At 35.8% G+C, this 27,803-nt stretch overlaps 1 protein-coding gene across 1 annotated transcript; it reads right to left on the reverse strand.

Annotated features, from left to right (window-relative positions):
* Nucleotides 1-26,739, reverse strand: LOC121425374 (vacuolar protein sorting-associated protein 51 homolog). The gene is made up of 20 exons (XM_041621402.1): nt 26,661-26,739; nt 23,478-23,704; nt 22,208-22,293; nt 20,405-20,560; nt 19,101-19,174; nt 18,085-18,217; nt 17,112-17,200; nt 16,419-16,575; nt 14,034-14,137; nt 12,480-12,591; nt 10,873-11,053; nt 10,174-10,313; nt 8,290-8,412; nt 6,502-6,606; nt 5,674-5,814; nt 3,946-4,175; nt 3,075-3,201; nt 2,617-2,729; nt 1,408-1,486; nt 1-972 (listed from the first exon to the last, which is right to left on the reverse strand). Exons 2-20 carry the CDS (start codon nt 23,695-23,697, stop codon nt 943-945), a joined length of 2,400 nt encoding a protein of 799 aa, XP_041477336.1. The 5' UTR covers nt 23,698-23,704; nt 26,661-26,739; the 3' UTR covers nt 1-942.
* Between the last annotated feature and the right edge of the window lie 1,064 nt (nt 26,740-27,803).

Here is a 27,803-nt window from a genome sequence, read left to right on the forward strand (position 1 = left end):
TGGCCTTTACTCCAAAATAAAGTCTTGCAAATTATCTGAACTTGTTATATTAGTATTCTTTCAGTTGATTTGAACCACAAATAAAAAGGTACTTATCATTCTGAGCAGAACGCAAATTGTTCTAAAATCGGATCATGGACCAGTTGTAAGGTGTGCGGTGGCCTTAAGATGCGGGATAGTAGATCTCTTGAGCATTGGACTTTGCTGTGACATCAGAGATCTTGTATCGCGTGAATAAGTAACTTCCCAAATCTTCTCCAGCAAAGTTAAGTCATACATAGAGTGGTGCTAAAAAGTAAGTGCACCCCACCAGAAAATGCACCCCTTCTTGCCGAGAGTTGAATGAAGACAACACTACAATGTCCAGCAGAGCCAGAGAAACAAGCTTTATTTATGTAATATTTTATCACCTGACGTCACAAAGAAATATCTAAAACATGGCAGAACTTTATCACTTTTAAATATGGTCATTTCCTGGTAGGGTTCTCCATCTTTTAGCGCCACTGTACACTATATTTAAATTGATAACAATATGCCTATAAAACATGAACAGCCATATATAGCTATAACAGTTCTTCGCTTGTAGGAAAACAAACAGAATTACATTACAGATAACATTAACACAATAAGACCGTAACATGTACCAACATTCTCTTCCAAATTATAGTATCTCTCATTCACTCTCTTAAGAGACATAACCCATCTTGTCATCAGACATCTTGAAAAATTGTGTAATTCAAGATCACCATGACGATAAAAAAGATAAATATATCAAATTCTATATTACATCTTGCTACCATAACATACAGATGGCAAAGGAAATACGAAACAATTATCATATAATGAAACATAACTTGAATACGAACATATATCTGTCTGTCTCTAAATGATATCCTGATAGACTATATAAATGACCAGTCTTGATTGCACGCATTGACGATTTCATCCTCGTTCGCATATCACTTCCACGATCTGTTGGAAGAAAAAATAGACAAGTAGCAACATTAATATTGCGGTAATTATGAATTATACCATTAATTAACTAAAGCAGTGGGTGTTAAATAGATTGTTCAGAATTTAACTGGCTCTTGTAATATGAATGGTGTACATACTGAACAATCATTATTGAGAAGATATCAAACTAATGATCTTGTAAAATAAATTTGAGAGATATAACGGGAAAGTATCAGTCTTGAGAACAACTATAATTTTGACCCATATTGTAGGATGGATTGAAATCTGTATCTGGCTACCCCACCCCCATCAAGAAAACAAAAGCATTTGTGAAACACAACATAATTTAAATGAAAATGAATATCTGATAAGCAAATTAACATTTAATTAACAAAGCAAATTATTGATTTCACTACCCTATTTTCACCATTTTCTAAGTAATTGTTAACTTACACTCGTCTCCATAAGAGTTGCATCTAGACATCTGTGAACAGCACTGCCTACGATCTCATCCAACAAAAAGTGTACCAATCTGAAAGATAAGAAAAGAATTAACTTTATCATACTAGTATTATATTCTATATTCAGATGCCATCAGATGTCATTGATAGGATTATTGTGGAATAGTACATACAAAGAGATAGTAAATGGTTCTTAAAGGTAAAAGAAAGTAATTGCAGTAAATAATTATTTCATGAGAAAGCTTTTAAACTAGCTTTTAGAATAGCTTTTTGATAGGATTATTGTGGAATAGCACATACAGAGAGATTGTAACTGGTTCTTGCAGGTAAAAGAAAGTAATTGCAGCAAATAATTATTTCATGAGAAAGCTTTTAAAATCAAGGTCAATTACCATACTATCATCATAGATCTAGATCCGGTACATTGAAATCAACTCATCTTTGTTAAATCATGAAATCTTAGCTGAAAACTGATAATTCTGATAACTGCTAAACACAAAAAGGCACATGTGGGACAGTGTATTAATATTGCTTGGAAAAAAACTGACATTTTATGGAATTCTGTGCTTATTTTGATAATATCTCAGCAATTACACAATTTTTTCCAGAGCCAATTGGCACATCTTTTTATTCATACATACAAACACTTGGGTGGTCATTTTATTGGATTCTATTCGAACTCATTTTCAGGTCGTGACCACAACTGGTACTTATCTTTACAGATTCCAACACAAATTTATTCAAAACCTGGGTTACAGAAAGGGATGAGGTTGATTCACTAGCAACAAAAATCAATCTTAAAAAGGGGCGCACCAATCGTGTTTCAACCCGTGAAATCAATTTCATTTTACTATACACATTTCTCACAGACCCAAGCCCAAATTTTCCCGGACATACGGTTCAAATATTCTGTTGAAAACGTTGATATTTCTTCATTCATATTGCCCCTGAAAGTATAATTGATTTTATATCTCTTCCTGCTTTGCATGTATTTTTGTAATGCTATTTGGATATCATTTCCTGTTAAGTATTAAATTTTGTTGTGATTTTTATCTGTAAAAAGATTTGTAAAATTCAGCCAATCCAGTGAACCATCTTGAAATAAAGTACAATAATTACATGTATGGTTATAGAATTGATTTCACCTCAGCCCTCATTTTGGCTTCACTACTCCAAATCTATGGAGTGAGTTCAAACTTACTTCTCATCTGATACAAATCTCCATAAATAGAGGTTGAGATAGTGGGTGTCCACCTGGATCTGTTGAAGGCCATATCTTCCAAATGTCCTCAGTCTGACACACTCAAGGAATGTCTGCAAATAAAACACAAAGATACACAATATACACTCTGTTGGAGGCCATATCTTCCAAATGTCCTCAGTCTGACACACTCAAGGAATGTCTGCAAAGAAAACATAAAGATACACAACATCATACAGTCTGTTGGAGGCCATAATCTTGAAAATGTCCTCACTCTGACACACTCATGGAATGTCTGCAAAGAAAACACAAAGATACATAACATCATACACTCTGTTGGAGGTCATAATCTTGAAAATGTCCTCACTCTGACAAACTCATGGAATGTCTGCAAAGAAAATTACAAATATTCACTGATGATGATGGAGGGGGAGGGGGGAGCAACACAACAACCTTACCTTCAAACTAATCTTGATGATGCCAGTGACGACGGAGACCTTAGAGAATTCCACACTGCTGAAGATTTCTATCCTCTCAGAGAAGAGCTTCTGGATGTTGCTCATCAGACTGGTATCAAATGTCGTGCTGTGGAAATAAAACCAAACATTTAGCTATTAATCAATTATTCATCATTATTTGATTGGCAATATGAAAAATAGTTTTACTTTTTTAATATTAAGAAGATATTGCATATTTCATACAGCCTGTCAACTTCTCTGGAACAGGTGACCTTTCTGGATCCAAAGGATTTTCATCCTTATATGCTACGCATTCTCAACTGTTGAATTCCTACTATCCTGTTGCCCCTGGGGATCGCATGGTCCCTTTACAAAGCCTAAGAACTAATTAGTCTACAGATTAACCTATTACCTACTAGAATTGGATGTTCCCTGTACAAACCCTATGGGCATTACAGAGTTTCAGTCATGAACCACTTAATATCCAAGTCTCTCTAGAGCTTTCTCGAAATTAGAATTGGAAGTTCACTATACAATGCCTATAGGACCTGCATAATTCAGTAGTCATTAAGCCATTGCCTACTGGAACCAGGCCATCCCTGCACAAAGCCTATGGGGAACACAGTATTTAGCAGTCAACTGGTTAATAACCTGCATGTATAAGATCCTGGAGATCCCCGTACAAAGCCTATAGGAATTTCAGTAGTCCACTGCCTACTGTAACCAGGTTGGTCCCTATACCAAGCCAATACAATTCAGTAATCAACAGGTTAACCAATAACCTCTGGAACCAGGTGATCCCTGTACACAATGCCTATGGAAATTACAGAGTTTCAGTCATCAACTGGTTGATATCAGAGTCTCTTCCTACCTTGGAGTGTAACTCCTCTGCGTCCGTGGCTGCCTGGATACACTAAAACTCTGGTACGTCCTCTTGCTGGAGTCGCTGCTGTGCGCTTTACGAGTTCCCTCCTCGTACAGCGACCCCACATTACTGTCGATGGCCGTGATGTCCTCGACGACACGCTTCATCACCGCCCTCACGTTGCGGGGTTCAATCGTGTTCAGCCAGTCTCTTGTGTCCACACTTTTCCTCAACATCTGACAAGATTAACATCAGAATAAAAATAATAAGACACTCTTTAAAAAGAAATTTCGACTTCATATAAAAGCGAAAATCATGAGCAACTTAATACTGGTAAACAATTTCACACCCCAATCCAATGTAAAATCATGTTCATGAGGAATGCACTGGAAATATATCTGTGTGTATTTGATTTTATCAGACATGTATCAATCAGATATGATTATTTACGTCTGGGACCGTCCTTTACCATCACCATCCGAAAGACATGACCAGGGCTCGAAGCTTGAACCTCTGCATCAATTTGAAACTTCCCCCAGTAGCTTGGATTACAGGCACAGGCCACTATGCCCAATAGATTCAAAATGCATGATAGGCCTTTTCACAGTATATGCAGCAATTTTTTGCATCTTGCCTGGCAATTTCCCAATCTGAACTGATAAATAATGTTCATTTTTTTTAAATATACATTGAAACTACCATATAAATGAAAATATAAATGTATACTTACATGTAAAAGTGAAGTATAGGGAATTAAAAAAAAATAACGACACTTCTATACCTACCAACCCTAAAACCCAGAAAAACTAGACAAAAGGGAAAACATACAAATTTTGCCCCCCCAAAAAAAAAAAAAATAATGACACTATGTCTTTCTCCTTTACCCAAAATTTGGGAGCGTGCTATCAATTAGAGAAAGTTGGCAGATATGCAATTGCTCTTCAGTTTGCATATCACAACTTAATGGTACAATCAACTATATATCTATGTCAAGCATGATCAATTCCTTCAATTCATTGAATTCAATAAGCAGAGAACATCACTGGTAAAGTGGTAGCTCAAATCTAGCCCAGGGTAATAATAGTTGTGCTTTGTAACCTCTGGCAAAAAGTAATTATCATTACTATTATTGTTATTATTGTTATCAATAATTATTATCATTAATTATTATTATCACTATCATTATTATTATCATTATAATTATAATCATAATTATTATTATTAATATTTTTATTATTATTTTTGTTATCATTACCATCATTATTATCATTATTATCATGAGGGTCCATCGTAACTATTAAATTGCATGGAGTTGTCAGATGAATACACTCTCCATTTGTGACTAAAATTGAATGTGACAATCCACTGACATTCAGCATGCCTCACATTGCAAGATTGACTGCGACTGGAATGGATTTCTTAGTATTCAAAATCACAGAGAAAAAAAAAATTCTGAAACCAGTTGGAGGCCAGATGCAATCAGTGTAACATCACTTCAATATCTGCTCTTGTGCCATTGTCTCGAACTAGACAGGCCATATCACTCTGCAATATCAATATTCCTATTCCTAACAGCAATTCACGAAATGAAATGGAATTTACCTTGCAAATATAGTATTAAACACATTTCTTTCCAAAATCAAATTACAGTGATTTGCATGGTGTGAGGCAGGCTTTAGTCATTCTATGTCTGGAGAGAACGAAAGATGTTCACTACTGTTAAGATGTACTCACTTGGGATATCTGCAGACCCTGTGACTGCACGTAGTGGTTGAGAAGCAGCTGAGCGGAATCTTTGGCTTCCGAGCAGAGGGTCGATGTCTGGGTCAGGCCTCGACTGTCTTCGATCAAGAACTGTGCATTGCAAGTACCAAGCTGGTCAAAAGAAATGGTTCATACCGGTCATATGATGTTAGTTGTTTCAAAATCTACTTAAATCCTATGCACGTGTTTATTCGTATGTGTTATGTCAGTGTTTGACTTATTGTAAATATGTTCATTTTCTGTCATGTTTTGTATGTTCAATACCATGTACAAATGCATATTTCCATTTATTTATTAATTTGGACAATAAAACTACCTCATGAACCTTATAAGATCAGGATGAGTGAACAGCGTGCTAAATAAAACATACAATTTTCATACTAACAAGCTATATGAGTTTAATTTAATATTTACCATCAAAATGATGTCAGTTGTTTCAAGAGTCTACTAAAAGTCTGGATTTGATAAGGATGTGTGTACAAGGTGTTCTTAAAAAAAAGCTGTATATGATTTGTTTAAAAATCTACAAGAAAGCCACATAGGATTTGGATGAGAGAATGGAGTGCTCACTTATTTTTTGTCCTATTTACCAGTTGGATGATGCGAGTTGTTTCAAAGTCTACTTAATGTCTTAATAAAATTAGGATAAGGGTATGAGGTGCTACTTTTATTCTTTTATTAGACAAATAAATTTACCACTTGTAAGATGCAGGCTGTTTCAAAGTACTCAAAGTCTGGATAAGATCAAGATGGGTGTATGAGGTGCTGATTAAAAAAAAACATAAATTCAATATTTACCAGTTGTATGATATGAGTTGTTTCAAAGTCTACTAGGAGTCTGGATAAGATCAAGATGAGTGTATGAGGTGCTGATCCTTTCTCTCCTCCTCCTTCACAAAGATTCTACGAAAGAACACATAACGAGTTTAATTCATCATGAATACAAAAATGAATCACAATATAAAACCAATTGTTAATCATAAAATATTGAGAACAATCATATAGGCATGAAGAGTATATAGTCTACTTAGCTGCACTGCTTTGTGCCATCTTACTTAGAACCACACAGAAAAAAGGGTAGTGAGGCAATTAGAAAATGTAGTACATTGTTGTTTTCTAGTACTACTTGGTAATGATCGGACAGATGGCACGAGACAGCTCCAATGAAGTGCATGAAATATGGACGGGTGTGATATATAGGCCTATTGTAATTTCTAATTTCCAATTCTGGCCAAATTCTGTAGCGCAGTTACTATGTGCATATACTCAACTGCGCTTTGATACTTGGTATCATATTATTACCCCAGCTATAGTTGAGCCACCATATTATTAGGCGCTAAAGTGTTCAAGGAATGAATCCTATGGGGTACCCATTCATCTCACCTGGGTCAAGTGCAGCACAATGTGGATAAATTTCTTGCCAAAGGAAATTATGCCACGGCTGAGATTTGAACCAACGACCCTCTGTTTCAAAGTCTGGAGACTAATCCACAGGGTCACAACGTTCCACGTATCACAACAAATCATATTTACAGTTTAAGAATAGCATTTCAAAAATCATGACTAAACGTACTTTGAACTGAATATTGTTATGTAACCATTTCAAGTTTTGAGTGTCCCAATAAATAATTCCATCAACTCTGGAGTAAAGAAATCTTTGTGAAAACACTTATGATATAGTAGGCTATTGTAATCAATATGCTAAAACTGCATTTCAAAAAATATATACTAATAGTCTTTTAGTACTGCTTGAATACTGACAGCAATTCCATAAAATCATCATTCTTAATTTTTTATGTCCATCCCCATTTTTCACAATTACTAGAACTAGATTATCAAGATATATTGTTCTAACTTATTAAAAGTAGAATATAACACATAAATAAAAGGCCTTTATTTTGAAAGAGGGAATTATTCATCTTCGGTTGAAGAGGCATAATTACCATAAATCCCTTGGGACTTTGCCCCCTTGGGAAAAATAGTAATGCCAGTCCCAGCTCGGACAAATAATTCCTGCTATACTTACAGTACTCAAAGCCTGGTGGGCGTTTCATGAAGCTGTTATTAAGAGTGACTTTAAGAATGACTGTTGATCCTTTCTTGTGGTAAATGATATATTCATTAGCGATGGTTAAGCGGGTAAGACAGGATCACCAGTCGTTCTGAAAGTCGCTCTTAACTTACAAACAGCTTTATGATATGGCCCCCAGGTATATTTGTATGTGGAAGCGTCGTGGTGTAGCGGTTCTGACTCTCGCCTTGTAATCAGAGGGTCGTGTGTTCGAATCCCACCATGGCCTAGCGTCCTTTGGCAAGGCGTTAATCCACACTTTGCCACTCTCCACCCAGGTGTTAAATGGGTACCCGGTAGGATGTGAAAGCCTATATGTAGTATGCCTAGCAATTGAGTCTTTGAACTCAATGCTCCCCAGGGAGTGGAGAAGGTGCATACATTGTATGCGGGCATGCAAGAATCCGATGACCGGGGTAACAATATGTCTGTAGAGCGCTTAGAGACATCGTTCCGATGTAGTAAGCGCTATATAAATGCGGAATATTATTATTATTATATCTCATGATACTTACTGTACAGGTCTGGAAGATGTGCCTGAGGAAGTCGACTAGGAGCCCTTCTCTCACTGTCTTGGTGGGATACTTGGTAGCAAAGAACAAAGACTGAGCAAACGTGATATCTTGGCCGAGGAATGACTGCAAGGATAAAGAGATGTAATTGAGATCACAGTCTTGTTACATAAACTTGTCAAAAAACACAAATTATTATGACTGTGGAGGTCCGAGGTGTCTGACTACCTTTCATCTTCTATTTTGTGCTCCTTACATCTGAAAATGTTCATGAGGAAATATTACTAGAAATTTGGCGAGGGGGCTTGACAAATGATGAATTGAAGAATTAACAATGAGTTCAATTTTGGATAGCAGATTTAAAAGCTGGGCTGGATTTAATGTCCACAGTAGTGTCGAGGAGGTCATTCCAGAGTTTTACGGCTTCAAGAGAGGATTGACTGAATGAGTATTGGAATAAGTACACAACTATTAGTTATCATGTGTCAATCTAATTCCTGGGCCTTTCCTCTGGATGTTATCCCCCAGGAGCTTATCAAGCTCTGTATTAAGCATCTTGTGGAGAGTATTTATCCTTTGGGTGAGGCATCTACTTTCTATATCATACAACTCTCAAGAATGTTCTGCAATCTGATTGGTCCAAATCAGATCACATGATATTTAGCAAATTGCACTATTGCATCCAAAATGCACTATCCTGCACTCTGACATCATACCGAAAGTACTATCCTGCACTCTGAAGTCAAGAGTGCAGGATAGTGCGAGGTCTTGAATTATCTAGAATTTAGATCATACATCGTTTGGGGCAACTCAGTAACATGGGGGAGGAGGGTTTGTATAAAACAAACAATACACACATTCTTGTGCAGAGAGTACCTAAATAATGAACTCTGTGCTCGACTTGCCAAATGGATATACCACACTCGGTCCTGAGGACCTCGGTGCGGTATATCCATTGGCTCTTCTTGCACATCGTTCATTATTTGGCCCTGTATGCACACGCTTACGTGCATTATTTGTACATTATCCCACTTGAGTGTTTGAGATCATTTTGGTTACATTGGATCGAGAAGTGAAATCACCATGAACAAACTGAACATACAAGAGTTCATGGATAGATTCCCGGCACACCAATACTGCCCTTGAACAATGTAACTGCTATAGGCATCACTGATATCAATGCATGCACTTGTCTAGAGTAGAAAGAGAAACCCAAGCACCAAACTTATGACTGTTGTCAGCATTATAATGAAAATAGGGGAATTGTGATTAACATGTAGCATCTGTAAATGGTATCACATTTTATGAAGCAGGGGCTAATCATTCATCCACAACCTATAATTCAAGGATACCCGTCCTCATCAAATGATCTTAAAAAGAGATTCTTCATAAATATGCTTTATAACTAATCAAAATCTAAAAAAAAACAAGGCAAAAGCGATTTTGTGTCTCGCCCACTTATGAAAATAACCACAATTATCGTGATTTGCAAGGGCACGCAACAGAATTGTCATAAGAGCCTTGCATGTAAATTTTAATGTCGACCTGAAAATGACCTTTGACCTTACCATGTGACCTTCCACTGCAGCAAAACATGCACGTCGCCTAAGTACATCTACCATCCAAGTTTGGTTGAAAAGCGACTTACGGTTGTGGAGTTATGTGTCATTAAATTTGTGACGGACGGACGACATTTGGATCCCTAAGTCTTGCCTTCACCTCTGGTTGGCGAGACAAAAAACATTACAAGGCAATTAATTCAAACCTTCATCATTCTATTACAAATGCTTTCATCCTTCCGAACCTACATTATACTTTACTAAGATTCAATACCATTAAAGAGGGATGCTTTTTCAAGCTTTTGTCTGACTACACTATGAAGCATACCTTGAGACTAGTAAGCACGAGTTTGACTTGATCGATGACGGATGACGATGTTACATTAACTAGTTCAGCTAGGTTGGGTGCGGACTGCTTGCCCACCACTCTTGGGGCACATAGCGTCTGGCGGATGTCAGTTATACACTCTGAAAGACATGAAAACAATCATCCAACTGTAATTTTACAGCAAAACTGAATGAATATTGACAACTGACTTCCTAACTGTTGAAAAATCTTTATTTGGCATAAATGTGGGGTAGAAAAGAGCTGTTTTTTGCAATGGAAAGCAAGTGATAACATAATTTTTCATCTTGAATATGTAGTTAGGCGTGTTTCTATCACAAGATGATTGAGCCTTCGATATTTTTAATCAAATCGATCGTAACTCTTTGTAAGACTTGAACCTGGGGGGTGTTTCACAAAGATTGAAGTATGACTTATGTCGCACTTAAATGTTGACGCGTACACGATATGCAACGCAAATCTTATTGATCAATATGCCGTAGTGCGTGTCTGCTTGGCATGATCTGACCAATGCGGTCATGCCTTTTATTCTGCACGCAATTAGATATTAAGTACGACTCTAAGTCATACTTAAATCTTTGTGAAACACCCCCCTGGCCCTCCTTAACTGAGACTGCTTTCAATCTTGTGTATTCTTGATAAAGAGGGCCACTCAAGATAGTCCAAGGTTTTGTCACCCACCTGCAAAATGCTTCTTAAGACCATCCCCGTAGTACTGGGCCCTCTCCTTGGCTGCTGCTGCTACGATATCAGCTCCCCGCTGGAGAATCTTGAGGTCCGGTAAGAGACGATGGACCGCTTGAAGCCGCTTGAAGAATCGATCTAACGCTCTCACCAGCAGCGAATTCTCCACAGAAGATTTCTGGAATGGAATGCACATTACAAGAAATGTTTTTGCTCTCTCGCAATTTTGTGATTTCTAGCTGTTCTTATATAAGGAACAAGAATTTCATATTGTTTCTGTAAGACACTTTTTAACTTTTTGTGGATGATTTAAAGATGCATATTAAAATTGGACAAATATATGTAATTTTGAATTATGTTCATAATGTTACAAAACATTTTTTCCTTATGCAAAATATGATGTAAAATTGAGTTTCATTGCCATTTAAAAATTGAATTAAAATAAGAAGAAATAAAATGAAATTCCTTGATCATCCATTGATTACAATGCAAGGTCCATACTATATATAGGGGAAGGCGGGGTAAGTTGAGCATAGGGGCAAGTTGAGCCACCACCCACAGGCCAATAATGAATGAGTCAGATATTGTGGTGGTGTCATGTATTGATGACCCACTACATAACCCTTTACCCAACCATATTGTTTTCGACTTTGAAACAAAGAGTAATTTTTTAGACGGAAACAAAGAGTAATTTTTTAGATGGAAAAATACAAATTTCAGCCAAAAAAGTAAAAAAGGGTGTAAAATAGAGGAGTGCTTTTTACCAACACACGTCTTTTAATATAATAAAGAAATAAGAACAATATTGTTAGTCCAGGTATGGATCTTCATTCTTGTCATAGTCTTTTAAATGATGGCTGCATAAGAAATATGTGGATGCGAAAATATCGCATTAAGTTCGGACTGGGGTACTTTGAGCCAGCAAGCATGGGGCAAGTTGAGCCATGGTAATTCTTATGGTAATAAGAGTGAAAAATGAAAAAAAAATTTGAAAAGCCATTGTTATGCAGGCAAAAAGGTGTAAATTCACATTACAGTTCTTTTACTTTTAGAGGATGTTACTATTTATAGAGAATTAGCTATAAGACTTGAAATAAAAAATGGACATACTGCTTCTTCCTGCATACATTTTGTACATAGTTTTTGTGGCTCAACTTACCCCAGAAGATGGCACAACTTACCCCACATATGGGGCAAGTTGAGCCATTTGACATCGTTTTTTTTCAAAGGTCACAAAATGCAAAAAGTGTCACAACTTACCCCGCCTTCCCCTATATATATCTATTATTTCATGGGGTATGGGAGAAGAGGGTGGGCCTACATCGAATTAATATTGTATGTATGTATTGAATGTATATTTGAATCATTTGTAAAAGTCCTGCTGACCTGGTCTGCTTTATAAAACAGTCCCTACAATTATGTAAAGGGCAATTAAAAAAATATTCTTGAGAGAAATAGCAAAAAAAAGAAGAAATAAAATGGCTAGATGGCAAAGCTCCAATAAAAGTAATGATTATGCAATGAGGCACAGACGCTTTACAATTGTTATCCAAGCTTAACGTATTTATTCATTTCTATTGAGAATGAAAAGGAAAAAGAAATACCTCAGCTTGTATTCTATCCTGAATACATGTAAAGTACTGTTGCATCCTGGAATCCACAAACTGACCAAGCTTGGCATGAGCGACCTGCTCCAACTCCTCCTCTTCCTGCGAACTTTACATAATACACAACGTTAAAAAAATTACATAAGACCATGAACTAATCTTGAAAATATTCAACAACGCAACATACAATATTTTTGCTGAATTTTCTGATCATTATTCATGTCTTTGGCACACAACCTGTGGATAGGTCAATGTCAACATGAAGATTAACACAAATATATCAATATTAATTTTGGAACAATCACGAAAAATACAAATATAATTTTTCATATCAATGCATTTGACATATAATTTGATACATGTATGTGACTGGTGATATAAAAATTACATCAAATCAATAAATCGCCATTAACATGTGGGTACCTTGATAAAGCTCACTTGATGAGTGCACTAGACTTTAAATAATGTAAGGCACATTTTCAATAGGTTCTTACAAACAACCGTTGACTATTAAGTTTATCAGACATAAGAATGAATATCTGGTACACACAAATATACAAGATCTCTTTATATACATATAAAGAGATTATTTCTATGACAATTATAACAATTACATTATACAAATGATAACAATTACCAACAAAATCAAATGAGAACAACAAGATTTAAATATAGTCCATTGCCTTTTTGTTGACATATTCAATAAAAGAGGAGTGTGTCGACTAGGAAAGGCAATGAACAATGGTCACCCCCTCTCACCTTACAGTCAATTTTGTCATCAAAAAAAAATGCCAGTCTCCTTTCCTTCAAGTTAGCCTTTATCATGTTAAATTCATTAATTGCCTTTTATGCTGTATCTAAAATTGCATTAGCTTTTTAAACGTATGGCCTTTTTAATGCATTTGACCACTTTTTTTTTAAGTGTGTAATTTATTGTGCCAACAAAAACTTTTAAACATGAATTTTCCAGCTCCGGCTGTTTTTTTTTCATGTGCGATTGTTATTAACATGTTTGATCATCAATAAATACCATTTTTTTAATTGAATTGAATTCAATCTAGAGTATGAACATTTAAATTTGTCAATTTTCTCTTTATTTATTACAACTTTCTTGGTTTTCTGCAGCAATTCCTGTGTAGTTCAGCTGAAAATAAACTATACCCATCCTCAAAATTGGATGTTGAAAAGAAATTTCAAATAGGGCAAGCAGCCACGGGCATCAAGGCCACATCAAAAGAGGCAGGTGGCCTAAATTCAAATTTGATCAAAAGGAAGAGGGCATCGCAGCCTGTAGTAGGGGCGCTGGAGGCCTTAGGCTATTTTCAGACCTGGAATAACCTCACTTTCCCTCTTCGTCTATTAACCTGCGGCCTGTTTCATGAAACTTGTCGTAACAACAAATTTCCACTAACATTTAAAAACGTTTGAAATCATTCAATTTGATTGGCTAAAAATAAACATGTTACAGAAATTGTGCATTTTGTTATTATCACAATTAATGGGAACATGATCTTATTAATGAAAAGAAAAATAACAGTAATATGTACTTACTCTCCAGCTTGCCTGTTCACAAAGAGCTCCTTGTAAGAGGCTATTACTAAACAGATGTTCTCAAGAAAACCGTTGCAGCTGCTGTCAACAAACTCCAATATATCCTGAAAGAATACAAATACAACTTTATAGGAGGTTGGCATGGTTTAGGGATCTAAATAGATTTTAAGGGACAAGTCCATCCCAACAAAAAATTGATTTACATAAAGAGAGAAAAATCCAACAAACATAAGACTGAAAATTTCATCAAAATCGGATGTAAAATAAGTTATTATAAAGCTTCGCTTAATTTCACAAAACAGTTATATGCACATCCTGGTTGGTATGCAAATGAGGAGACTGGTGACGTCATCCACTCACTATTTCTTTTTTATATATGAAATATTCTAATTTTCCCCTCATTATCAAGTGAAACAACGATTAATTCCTCCCTGAAGAAGTTGCATTAGCATTGTTTAATACTATATGGTTCAGTCAAGTTGGTTCTTATTGTCAAATCAGTATGAAAAATGAAATATTATATAATTAAAACAATAAAACAAAAGAAACAATGAGTGAGGGATATCATCGACTGTCTCATTTGCATGTCACTGAGTTGTGCACATCACTGTTTTGTGAAAAATAGGCGAAACTTAAAATGTTATAACTTTCTTACCTTACATCAGATTTTGATGAAATTTTCAGCATCATGCTAGTTTTATTTTTCTCTATTTATTCAAATCAATATCTTTCTGGGGTGGAGTTGAAAGCCTTTGGAAATTAACCTGTACTGTGTCTGGTTGGGGAATTCAAATGAGTTTTGAAGCAACTACAGTTTGACAAATCATGCAGAATCTTCCTGTAATAATTTCTCTTGAGAAAGCTTTCTTCTTAAAAATGAGTACAACTGCAGCAAACAAAAGTTTTTACAGCTCAGGCTAACTGTCATCTTTCAAGACTGATCTAAATCTGGTTCATATACATCCACCTAACTCTCTGAAATCATAAAATCTAAGCTGAAAATGATCACACTGAACTTTACCAACACAGATAACCACATGTGGGACCAGGCTTTTATGGCCTGGAATGCCATGTTTATTGTTTCCATATCTTGGTAATTATGCATTTTCTACCACAATCATTTGGCAAATATGATTTATTTAAACACATAAATTTACTGCTTTCTTTTCAAACTCATTTGGAGAATGTTACAGCTCGCATTTATTTCTAAATTAATGTTTGGCAAGACAGAACCTGCAATACACATTGAAACCATCAAATGTCTCATTTCTTGGGTCATCCCATCAAAAAAGATATTTTGATACAACCCCTCAAGAATGTTCTGTAATCTGATTGGTCCAAATTGGATCACATGATATTCAACGAATTGCATTATTGCATCCAAAATGCACTATCCTGCACTCTGACATCTGAGTGCAGGATAGTGTGAGGTCTGGAATTATCTAGTATTATGTAGAATTTAGATCAAACATAGCATTTGGGGCATGTTGTATAACACATGAATGCATGCATTCTTGTGCATAGAGGACCTAAATAATGAACTCTGCTCAACTCGCCAAACATCCATTGGCTCTTTTCGCGCATCGTTCATTATTTGGCCCTGCATGCACGTGCTTACGTGCATTATTTGTATACTATGAGATGTCCCGTTCCTTCAAAGAGAGGCCAATAACACAGGATACGGAAAAAACAACACCACCACAATACAAACACAAATATTTTATTTCAACAATACAGAAATGTAGAGCGGATGAAAATATTGATGGCGACGATAGAGATGGCGGTAAACCCTCGTTACGAACCATGAAAAACCTAAATCACCCCTGGCCAGTTATTTCATTATTTAAACATTTGTTTCTTGGGTCCGGACAAAAAAAACTAAACCGCAATTACATACGCAGCGCGCCGATTAGAGCAAACTCACTCGCCATCGTATGCAGTCATTTTTATTTCTCTTTAATAGTTTCCTTATTTCAGGGCCGATTTTCTTTGTTCAAAACTGAAAACAGAATATCATTGGATTTCAAAATACAATATGCCTTTGAAAACTTGATTAAAGATCATATACAATAATTTAATTCCGAAAGGCCTACTACAGGCAGAGCTGCTCTTACGTAATATCACAGCTGTTGTTTATGGTTTAACCCTCGGGCTTGTGCCTGCAGAGGAGAAATGTTACAAAAGAGGGATTATCGGGCAATTCAGGGTTGATTGCGCTTGGGAATAAAATATCTTAATTCCTCCATGGTTCTTCCAACAAGGATTTTTTTATCGGGGTTTAGGACAACACCAAAACCCTGAGCTAGTGCGGTGGCCTCTGCAACGAGGGTTTGACGTATTGGAGGTCCAGAGGGAGGAATATTTTACAACAGAAGTTAGGCTTACCATTGGAAGTGACCTCATGATCTTATCAGAGGGTCTCCCCCCCTCCTGAACGTCACCACCATCCTCATCTTCCTCAGGGCTGGATGCGGTCCGCTGTCTACCGGTCGCAACATGACTAGACATCTCTCTCAGACTCTCGTCCAACTTGTGTCGGGCACTGTCAGTGAATTCACAGACAAGAAATTTAGTCTAAATATACTAATTACATGAAATTAACGACTTATTTTGTTCCTTCAATAAAGATAAACATAACCCACTTCCCCCCCCAATATCATCATTCACGGACAATATGACCTCTTGCCAATTTCCTAAAAAGCTACTATCACAGAAACTTTGGTATCTAAATGCAACTACATGTACCATGGTGAAAATACTCTTAATAAATAAACTAAAAATTTTCCAATGAAGTCACCATTGGCAGGCAAAGTGACAATAATCAATAGTGAAATAAAATGGGCCACTTGGGCCTGTAAATGAAGAGTCCCGATAATGGTACCTTTGAGATCCATCTGTAACTTCCTCAGGATCCTAGAACTTTGAGTGGCTGTTGGACGTTATTACCATAGAAATTACCATTTAATGGCAAAGTTACAATGATGGTTTCTTTTAAGAAACAGGCCTCTGAAAATTCATGTTGAAGTGTTTACCTTGTTAAAGCTGTCAATTCATTAAGTAGTCATAATTCATACTTACTGAGAAAGAAACTCATCACAGAGCTCATCGGGTGGTTCTTTGAGTTGCAGCAACAGATCTACACATTCAGCTAGCTGTTTTGCATCAGACTAGGGAATAATCATTGTATGAAAGATTACACAATGGTTGGTTAAAAGCAACAGATCTACATATGATTTAGCATCAGATTATGGAATAATTATTACATGTATATGTAAGTGATTATACAATGGTTGGTTAAAAGAAACAGATCTACATATTCAGCTAGCTGTTTAGCATCAGATGAGGGAATAGTCATTGTATGATAGTGCTTCCACAATGGTTGGTTAAAACCAACAGAAGATCACACATTCACAAAGCTGTTTAGCATCAGACAGGGGAATACTCATTGTATGATAGTGATTACACAATGGTTGGTTAAAGGCAACAGATCTACACATCAAGCAAGACGTTTAGCACCAGACTATGGAATAATCATTGTATAAAAAAGATTACACTATGGTTGGTTAAAACCAACAGATCTACGCATCAAGCAAGCTGTTTAGCATCAGACAAGAGAATAATAACTGTGTGAAAGTAATTACAGAATAGATGAAATTCAATATATGATCAAGCTTTGAATTTAAAGATAATAACACAGAATCTAACAATTTTCAATCAAAATTCCATTCGTATAATAATTTGTAATATGGTCGGGTTGATGCAATCAGAGTACAGTTTAATAATGTGGTAAATATGATTACCCAACTTCACACATTGAAGTTGATGTGGGAGCAAGACTGTACAAAATGTATTACATCTAGCGTGCACTGTCTCAAAGTGTAAAAAGAAGTGCTATTTATTAGGATATAGAGCGTATGAAACAAGTTTGCCAAGAGTACACAATACTAGATAACGTTTTCCAATGGATGCCAAGATTCTTTTCCGTTTTACATCCTCTCTGCATCCCCAAGTGCAGTGGGACCAAGCTTTTAAAGAATGATAGAATATTTACCTCTTTGTTTCCGAACTGTTCTCTTAACTTGAGCCTGAGTTCATTGACGATTTCATTACAGTCTCTATGGATACCGTGGAATGAAGGCATGTGCTGGTACTGAAGCAGGACAACACGTGCTTTGGAGTAGTATCTGGGAGACAAATCAAAGTAGATATAGGCAAGGAATTTACATCACAAAGTCTACAAGTAGCATATAGTTTCAATTCAATTCAATTTATTTACATTCTCAAAAAAAAAACATACATAAGATACATAAGTAAAACATTGTCACAACAAACAACAAACATATTTGTGAGAGTGAAGGGGACAACAAAAACGGAGATAGCCTTATTCAACATTGACCCAACATCTAAGACAAAAATAATAAATATTCAAAAAACAGATAACATAAAGGAAAACAAATATTCACACGCAAATTCAAAATTAAGAATACAAACTTGAAAGATGTAATTTGTAATAACGTTTGAATGAATTGAGGGCTTGACATGTTTTTAAATACGGTACATTATTCCAAAGAATAGGTCCTTGAAAAAATATTGAGCTATAAGAAACTGAGGTTTGCGAATGTGGATAATAAAAACAGGTAACATGGTGACGAGATTCTTGCCTATGCACTTCAGAGAAGTATCTGGGATATTTCAAAGTAGATACAGACCAAGAATTCTCATCACAAAGAGTGAATGCAACATACGGGTCATTCTATCAAGAGCCTTATATTTTGTAGGAAAAGGGTTTATTAGACACGAGGTAGTATGACCACATGAATACATATTTAGCCACATTGAAGTCAATGTATTATTGACCTAGTTTAAATATTTCTTTACCAAATATGGGCTGCATCATCTCCCAAGTTACACTCTATGATATAAAAACAATGAAATGCCAACCTGTTTTTTTAAATATATATCACACTTCGGTATGATATTCAGTATGGCTGTGGCCTCATAAAAGGACTATTCACATTTGGTCAGTCAATGGGTAATGTTAAAAATGCCATTGAGTTATAAACTCACCTGACAGCTTGACTGTAAGCTTTCATCGAGATGCATTTATTGAGCCTGGCAGGAAGCTCAAATAAGAACTGCAACTGTGGAGTGAATTAAAATTTTGATGTAAATTGCAAATTATTGGAAATCCCTTAGAAGCTTACAGTGATGTAATAGTATCACATACTGACAATGTATACCAAATATTATAGCCACTGGCTTAAAGCTTATCATTATTGGTAAATCCACCAAAAGTGCTTGTGCCAGTATATTCTAATTCATAACAAGATAATGCAAATGCATGTGCCTTAAAACGGTATGGTTACTACATGTATGTGAAAGGATGTAATTTAAGAAGTATGTTTTATTGGATAATATTACAGATTTTCATTCAAAGTTGATTTCAATTGGGTGCTCAATCAAAATAAAATATCTGCAATATCAGGCACGGAATGGGATGACAAATTTCAGAATCTAATCTTTGAAGGTAGTTTTCTAATATCTAATTACAAAATATGTTATTAGTAAGCACTCAGAGGGCTTTTTAAAATAACAATAAAATGTTGTTACCAAAGGATGAAATACATTACATCATTTCACTTCTTCGGAGCTTATATGCTGCATAGTAACGATGCAATTTGTAAGTATTGCATTTGCCAAGTAACTTACTTAGCTGAAAATGAAAAAACGTTTAACAAAGTGAAAACATGTTTAACAAAGTGAAACCATGTTTAACAAAATGAAAAACATGTTTAACAAATAGCTTTAAAAAAACATTTGCATAGACTAAATTTATAATCTGTTGTGAATGGAATGCACACAATGTTTTGAGGTGAACACATCTTCTTTGCAGAATAACGTACATGTATTCAATGTGCAATTAAAGATAAATACCAGTTGTGGTAACAATCTCAAATTGAGTTCCAACAGAATTCAATGAAATGATCACCCAAGTGTTTGTATGAATAAATAAAAAAAAACATGTGCCAATTGACTCTGGAAAAAAATGTATAGTTGCTGAGAAATGAGCAAAATAAGCATGGAATTCCATAAAATGTCAGATATTTTTCCAAGCAATATCAATGCACTGTCCCACATATAACTCTCTGTTTTAGTTACCATCAGAATTAATAGTTTTCAGCTGTTAAAGGTTTCATGAGTTTACAAAAATGAGTTGATTTCAATGTGCCAGATCGAGTTTTATCATAATATGGTGCTAATCATTTCAATCATATGCTAATCATGTGCTAATGATTTTAAAAGCTATCTCATGAAAACATTAGTTTGCAGCAATTACTTTCTCTAACCTTTAACAAGAAACAGTTACCTACCTTTTTGAGGAGTGAATGAACACCGCTCAACTTGGTGATCTGAGCTCTTCTTTCCTGCAACGTTGAGCTGATCTTCTCACTGAAGTCGGCAATGGTATCCATGTTGGTTGCTAAGCGATCCATCTCTTCCTCCATTTTCTTAAAATCAGTTTTCATCTAAGATCAGAACCAGAACCACAATGAAATCCAACACCCCAAACATTAAATTTTACTTAACCCTAAAAGAGCCAGTATGATTAGTTTTTCTGAAAAAATAAGATATTTTTAATGAATTAATTATGCTAATTTATGCATGAAATAAAACATTTGCTCTAATTAACTTATTATAGCCCCAAAATTGCTAATTTTTTATTCACAGACTCTTTGTAGGATTCTGATCAAATGTACATCAAAGAGTTTTGGTATCGCAAGTTTTTTCTCATGTATTTTGTTTTTTAATTTCTTATGTATTTCTATGTTTTTTAATATTTTGTTTTTTTTATTGTTTTATTGATGGAAATTATTGCAGACTTAATTCTGATCACAAACAAGATAAAATTAATTAACTTTGATCAGTTAAAGTAAAATTAATGATACATTTATGAATTTTGGCTGAACACACAATTTGCATTGGATTTGTACAGGAATTCATGTTTTTGAGCAATTTAGGGTCTGACATGCACTTACTTACATAATGTTGCGTAATTACCTAACCGCGTAGGCAGGCCTCACAAATTTGGTCTCAAAAGTTGCGTGAGACTTGAAAGTAAAAAGTCAGCGAGCGGCGCGGTCAAAAAATTTCCCTCAGCTGATTAATCGCGAAAAACGTTGAGGGGGAGGCGGATTCGGCCCCCCCTCCGGGCATTTAGGGTTACATACAGTCAATAAATTTCAAGACTAATGATATAAAAACCATTAAATTTGATAGCAATGAAGCTGTTATTTGTTCTGAGCCAATCAGATGCACTGATTTTAGAAACTTATATAACAGTTGTCAGTGAAAACCATTGACTGTTCGCTTCATGAAATGCTGCCCAGGGCCCCGTCGTACAAAGAGTTACGATTGATTCAATCAATCTAAAGTATATGGAAATCCATTATTGTCATAATTTTTCTTCATGGAATTTGCTCAATGTTGTTTGGAAATAAAGAGAAGCATACTGAATTCTCAAGAAAACAGTGAATGTATGAATATACATCATTTCTAGAAAATATTTTGGAACAAACACTTAATTTTAGATATTGATGTTGCTGGCTTTCCATAGTTGTGATTGATCAGTTCAATCGTAACTCTTTGTAAGATGGGGCACTGATGTGTATAAAGTTTAAAATTACAGGTTGCCTCAATATTGTTGTTATTCACAAACACCTGTAAGAGATCAATATTCACGTTGCTCACCAAAGAGACATTTATAAAGCCCAGTGCACACTATGCAAAGTGATTGCACCAAGATCCGATTGATACAAAATTACAGTGTGCGCCACCCTACAATGTGCTGCAACTGCAACCTGCTTTTTTGCAGTAGGATCGCAGATCGAATCTCAGACATTTCTGCCATTTTTCTGCTATTTTGCTAATTTCAGCCAGTCTGATTTGTCCTAGGCAATGACGCCATGGCCAAATTGGCTGCGCTGCTGGAGTGCAGACGACATAAAAGAAGAGCTGTAAGATGCAGCATGCGCAGAGCTGTTGCAATGTGGGCATGTGTGCACTGGTCTGCAATACGATTGCACCGAGATGCGATTCTCAACTTGTAATCTGGTCTCAGTGCGATCGCATTGCGTATTGTGCCCTGGGCTTTACTGTGATAGTTTTGGTCTTACCTTTCGTATAGTGTCTGTGGCGCTGATGAATTTATTGTAGTTCTCATAGACTAAGGTCTGCATATCACTGTCTAATGAGCGGATTTCTGGAAAGAGAATGAAATGTAATGCATGCTTAATTTGTAGTGAAATTATTTCCTGAGAATCATCTACAGGTAATGTAGATAATACATGTGAGAACAGTGTAGAGTGTATGTTGGTTGACATTCTTTTTTTTTTTGGGGGGGGGGGGGGATAAAGATAAATGTAGGTGCATCAATGAAAATTTTGGCATTTAAATTCTAGTTAAAGGACAAGTCCACCCCAACAGAAACTTGATTTGAATAAAAAGAGAAAAATTCAACAAGCATAACACTGAAAATTTCATCAAAATCGGATGTAAAATAAGAAAGTTATGGCATTTTAAAGTTTCGCTTATTTTCAACAAAATAGTTATATGAACGAGCCAGTTACATCCAAATGAGAGAGTTGATGACATCACTCACTCACAATTTCTTTTGTATTTTATTAAATGAAATATGAAATATTTTTATTTTCTCGTCATTGTCATGTGAAATGAAGTTTCATTCCCCCTGAACACGTGGAATTCCATTATTTTAACATTTTGTGCTTCAGGCAAGGAGGTCCTAATCGTCAAATTCGTAAAAATTGAAATATTGTATAATTCAAACAATAAAAAACAAAAGAAATAGTGAGTGAGTGTCATCATCGACTCTCTCATTTGGATGTAACTGGCTCGTTCGTATACCTTTTTTAATTGAAAATAAGCGAAACTTTGAAATGTCATAACTTTCTTATTTTCCATCCGATTTTGATGAAATTTTCAGCATTGTGCTTGTCTGACTTTTCTCTATTGATTCAAATCAAAATTTTTCTGAGGTGGACTTGACCTTTAAGAAAATACTGTAAGCTCAGATTTCAAAAGAACTTTACACACAGTAACCTTTCACAAAACTTTGGAAAAATAATTGAAATTAGATCTCGACTGATATTTTTCAAAGCTCTAAACAGTTTGAAGGCAAGATAAGAGAATTAAATACTGTTGAGTAATGAGAGTGAGACTTCCCCCGACTACCATTACAAATTTGCTTCATAAAGACCTGGATCCTCTGGTGGGATTAATGTGTAAAGAAATTCTAGTTATGAATACATTTAAATTTATGTTTAAAACAAATTTTTCAATGACTTAGACATGGCAGACCATCAAAAAAAGAAAAAAAGAAAAGATGCTTAAAGTTCAGTGAAAGATGTTCAATAGAGACGGACTTACGTTTCACCATCTCGGCTTCTTTATCGATGAGATCGTTGAGTCTCTTTTCCTTCATGATCATTGTAAGATAGACCTCTGGGTTAAAGTAAGCACCGTTGATGTCCGTAGGGTTCATGTTGGACGGCTTCTCCTGTTGGTCGTCCAGACCGTAGTACATCTTCAGCATGCCATGTTTCTTCCGGGACTTTGCCGCCCCGCCTTCTGATGATCCCTCACTCATTGTGTACCTTGATGAAATCATAAAAATGATAATCACAATTACAGATTGAAATGGCGCCTTTTACCTGAGTATACAAAGCGAAACTATTATTACCCAAGCTTTAGCTATGACTTTTCCAGCAGCACTTGGTGTATTCAAGGAAATAATCCTGTCAGGTATTTATTCATCTCACCTGGGTAGAGTGCAGCACAATGGGGATAGATTTCTTGCTGGACAAAAAACGTGCCATGGCTAGGATTTGAACCTACAACCCTCAGTTTGAAAGACTGGACAGATTAGAAGTTAGAAGTAGAAGTTAGATTTTGAATTCATCTCTTTTCTGATGACCCTAGTTCTAAACCAGAATTCTCCAAACCAACCCCAAACCGAAACATGCAATACCCTGTAGAAGAGCCAACATATGAGCACACTGCATGCTTTGTAGCTCTGCCAGAATTGTTTATGGTGCTACTATAATACTACTATCCTCATTTGTGCCCTGTGGCACATAAGACCTCCACAGTTTCTTTCCATTTTTGGACGCTTGCGTCGCGTAACGTGGGTGAAGAACAATAGAAAACAAGATGGCGGCGTAAACATCGGGCAAGTCTCTTCCTTTTTTTCATATTTTTGTCATTTTTTTAAATGAATTCTTGTCTAAAAATAAAATCCATAGCATAGAAATGTCGGAAATGAAGTTGTATCCCATGTACATGATTTAGGGCTAGATCTTTTAGAGAGAAAGTAGAAATCTCGGGGGCGAAAGTTTCAGGTTTTGGCTGCCTACACGCACATGTATAGAATAGAAGCCCTGGCTTCGATGAGAGTAACCTTACGTTAGTAAATGATTTTTACCCTGTAGAAGCCTCCTGGCTAGATGAAACGCTCCCCTGGTCTGCAAAGTAAGCTGTTATTGTTAAGGACTGCATTTAGCATGTTTAGTTACGGACGCATGTGTTGCGTAACGTGGGGGAAGAACAATAGGAAACAAGATGGCGGCGTAAACATCAGGCAAGTCTCTTCCGTCTTTTCATAATATTTTTCTCATTTTTTGATGAATTCTTTTTTTGAAAATAAAATCGATAGTGTAGAAATGTTGGAAATGAAGTTGTAATCCATTGTATGTAGGGCCTACATGATTTAGGGCTAGGATCTTTCGGAAGGAAAGTAGAAATCTCGGGGTGAAAGTTTCAAGTTTGGGGCCCTCTGTGCAGGTGAATAGGAAGGAAGACCTGGCTTCGTTGAGAGTAAACTTACATTCGTAAATTATTTTTACTCTCTCGAAGAAGCCTCCTGGCTAGGCCACTTGTTCACCTCTACCACCCTGCCTGTGGTGAATCTACACGTAGGACTATGATATACCAATGTTGTACAGAGCACACACTTCAAAAAATCATTAAAATATCACTTTTGTGACCAAAATTACTAATTTTCATACAGTTGCAATTTATTTGACATTAGACTACTTGGGAATAATTTTGTATTCACCAGAGCGCTCAAAAACTTGAAATTTGGGCATATTTTTCTGTACGCCCTCTATTGGTGGAAAGTAATATGACAAGAAAATTTCATTTTTTGATCTCTATTTTTAATTAAGAAAAAAATGATTTAAAGAATCTAATTGAAATAAGAGCCAAGTAGTATGAATAATAGGTGTAATGAAAACTGTCAGTGTAAAAAAATCAAGCATTTGCCCCAAAGAAAAAGAGAAAATAAGCCAATCATTGCCACCCTTATTTTGCCACACATGGAGATATAACTGAGAACAAGGTTATATTATAACCTTGTTCATTGAATGAGTGGGCTAGGCTAGTCTTGAGGATGCAATGATGATGATTTTTTTAGATATGTCATCTACTTCTTCATCATTGACGTCTTGACACTCTCTCCATAGTGTCTTCAGCGAAGGACCAAAACAAAGATGGATTCCCCCCAAAAATCCATCTTTTTAAACCGAAGTCAAGAGAATTCATTTAATTTTATTAATTCTTACACCTTCCTACGCCTAATACGTAGGAAGGTTTTAAATATTACTATTTAAAAATGTAAAAAAATGAAGATTTCTTACCTAACTGATGCCGCGTAGACCCCTCGTTCCACATGTAAACAACGGAAATACAATAGCGTCGACCCTTGAACCGCTTATGTATGACGTACTTCCGGAAAGCAATGCCGTCTTAACGAACAATTTAGAGATAAAAAATCTTATTTAACAAATATTAAAATTTATTTTGTGATCATAAATAATTCATATCAATATATATAAATTATTTATGATCACGAAATAAATTTTAATATTTGTTAAATAAGATTTTTTATCGCTAAATTGTTCGTTAAGACGGCATTGCTTTCCAGAAGGACGTCATACATAAGCGGTTCAAGGGTCGACGCTATTGTATTTCTGTTGTTTACATGTGGAACGAGGGGTCTACGCGGCATCAGTTAGGTAAGAAATCTTCATTTTTGTACAATTTTAAATAGTAATATTTAAAACCTTCCTACGCATTAGGCGTAGGAAGGTGTAACAATTAATAAAATTAAATGAATTCTCTTGACTTCGGTTTAAAAAGATGGATTTTTTGGGGAATCCATCTTTGTTTTGGTCCTTCGCTGAAGACACTATGGAGAGAGTGTCAAGACGTCAATGATGAAGAAGTAGATGACATATCTAAAAAAATCATCATCATTGCGTCCTCAAGACTAGGGCTAGGCTAGGTATGATACGGTACCGGTACGTTGCGGGGGAACCGTTACGGGGCCCCGCCCCAACAGCGGATGGTGCTACTGCCTGGCACCTGCTCGGTACACAACGGTGACAACCACACACTCAGTCACTGGCACTGCTCTGATTCACAGTCACTCACAGAAACATTCTCACTTTAATAATTCGATTAAACTATAAGAATTTATGATTATACTTCAGCATCGCTGAAGGCCAAATACTACAGATATCAAATATTCACAAACAAATGCTTAAAACTTACAATATTATTAACCATTCATTAAGATTCGACTGCTACAAAAAAATCGGAGTCCACTGTAATGTTCACGGTGTCGTGCAGCATTCAAATATAAATGGAAAAACACAAGGAGATTTTCAGCAAGGTTGCCGCTCGCAATGGCGATATGACTGAATGCAACCAAACCAATAAAAGAATAACAATAAGAAGAAGCTAGATTCGTAAGTATCAGTAACGGTAGATTGTAAAGTCATTACTAAAAGACTCTTACTAGAAGGGTTATAGCTGGGCTGATATAATCAAATCTAAAAAAAGGAAGAAAGCCACAACATGCTGAAAAATTCATCAAAATCTATTAACAAAACTAAGTTATTGAATTCTAAGGTCTACTAATATTTTTTTGAAAACAGAACACTGCCACGAATGTTATTAGGTAGGCTGATGATGTCCCCACTTTCTTTCTTCTTATGTTATTTAATGAAATCATAATGATTTCATATTTTCATGCATGTGTATCTGATGTGACTCCTTAATAGTTGCAGCCAGAAGCGTAATGCAGTGGCGTAGTGAGCCAAAATTTTGAGGGGGCCAGATATTGCATATAGGGCAATATTTATCAAAAGCTGCAAGAATGCAAAGCGAACGAGAATTTTTTTGACATTGTTATTAAAAAAATCAAATTTTGTGATAGATTTTGACATAATAAAAAATATTCAGAAAATTATATCATATTTCATCCTTCTCTCTTTCCTTTTCATTTTTTTCTCAGTGGTCATTTTTTTTGGGGGGGGGGATAAGCGCCTCGACCCCCCCCCATTTGTAGGCCACTGGCGTAATGAACCTGAAATTCTGAGGCACCAGACGTTGTATGGAACAAACTTTCTAAAAATCTGCGAGTGAGCTAAGCAAGTGATCCAAAATTTTGACCCTTACAATGAATATAATTTTTTGATATATTGTAATTAGTCAGAAAATCGTATCTCATACTTTTCTATTTTATTTTATTCTTGCCCTTTTCTTGGTCGGAAGAAAAAAAATCACAGTAGAAGCAGGCCACGGGAGGGTGTGGGGGGGGGGGCAGCTAGTGTTTATACGTAAAGAAGCGCTATATAAATGTTCAAGTGTTAGCAAGTATGTATGTATTTAAGGACACATAAACTTGAATTC

The sequence above is a fragment of the Lytechinus variegatus genome, chromosome 12 (genome assembly GCF_018143015.1).
Source record: "Lytechinus variegatus isolate NC3 chromosome 12, Lvar_3.0, whole genome shotgun sequence".
Classification (NCBI taxonomy): domain Eukaryota; kingdom Metazoa; phylum Echinodermata; class Echinoidea; order Temnopleuroida; family Toxopneustidae; genus Lytechinus; species Lytechinus variegatus.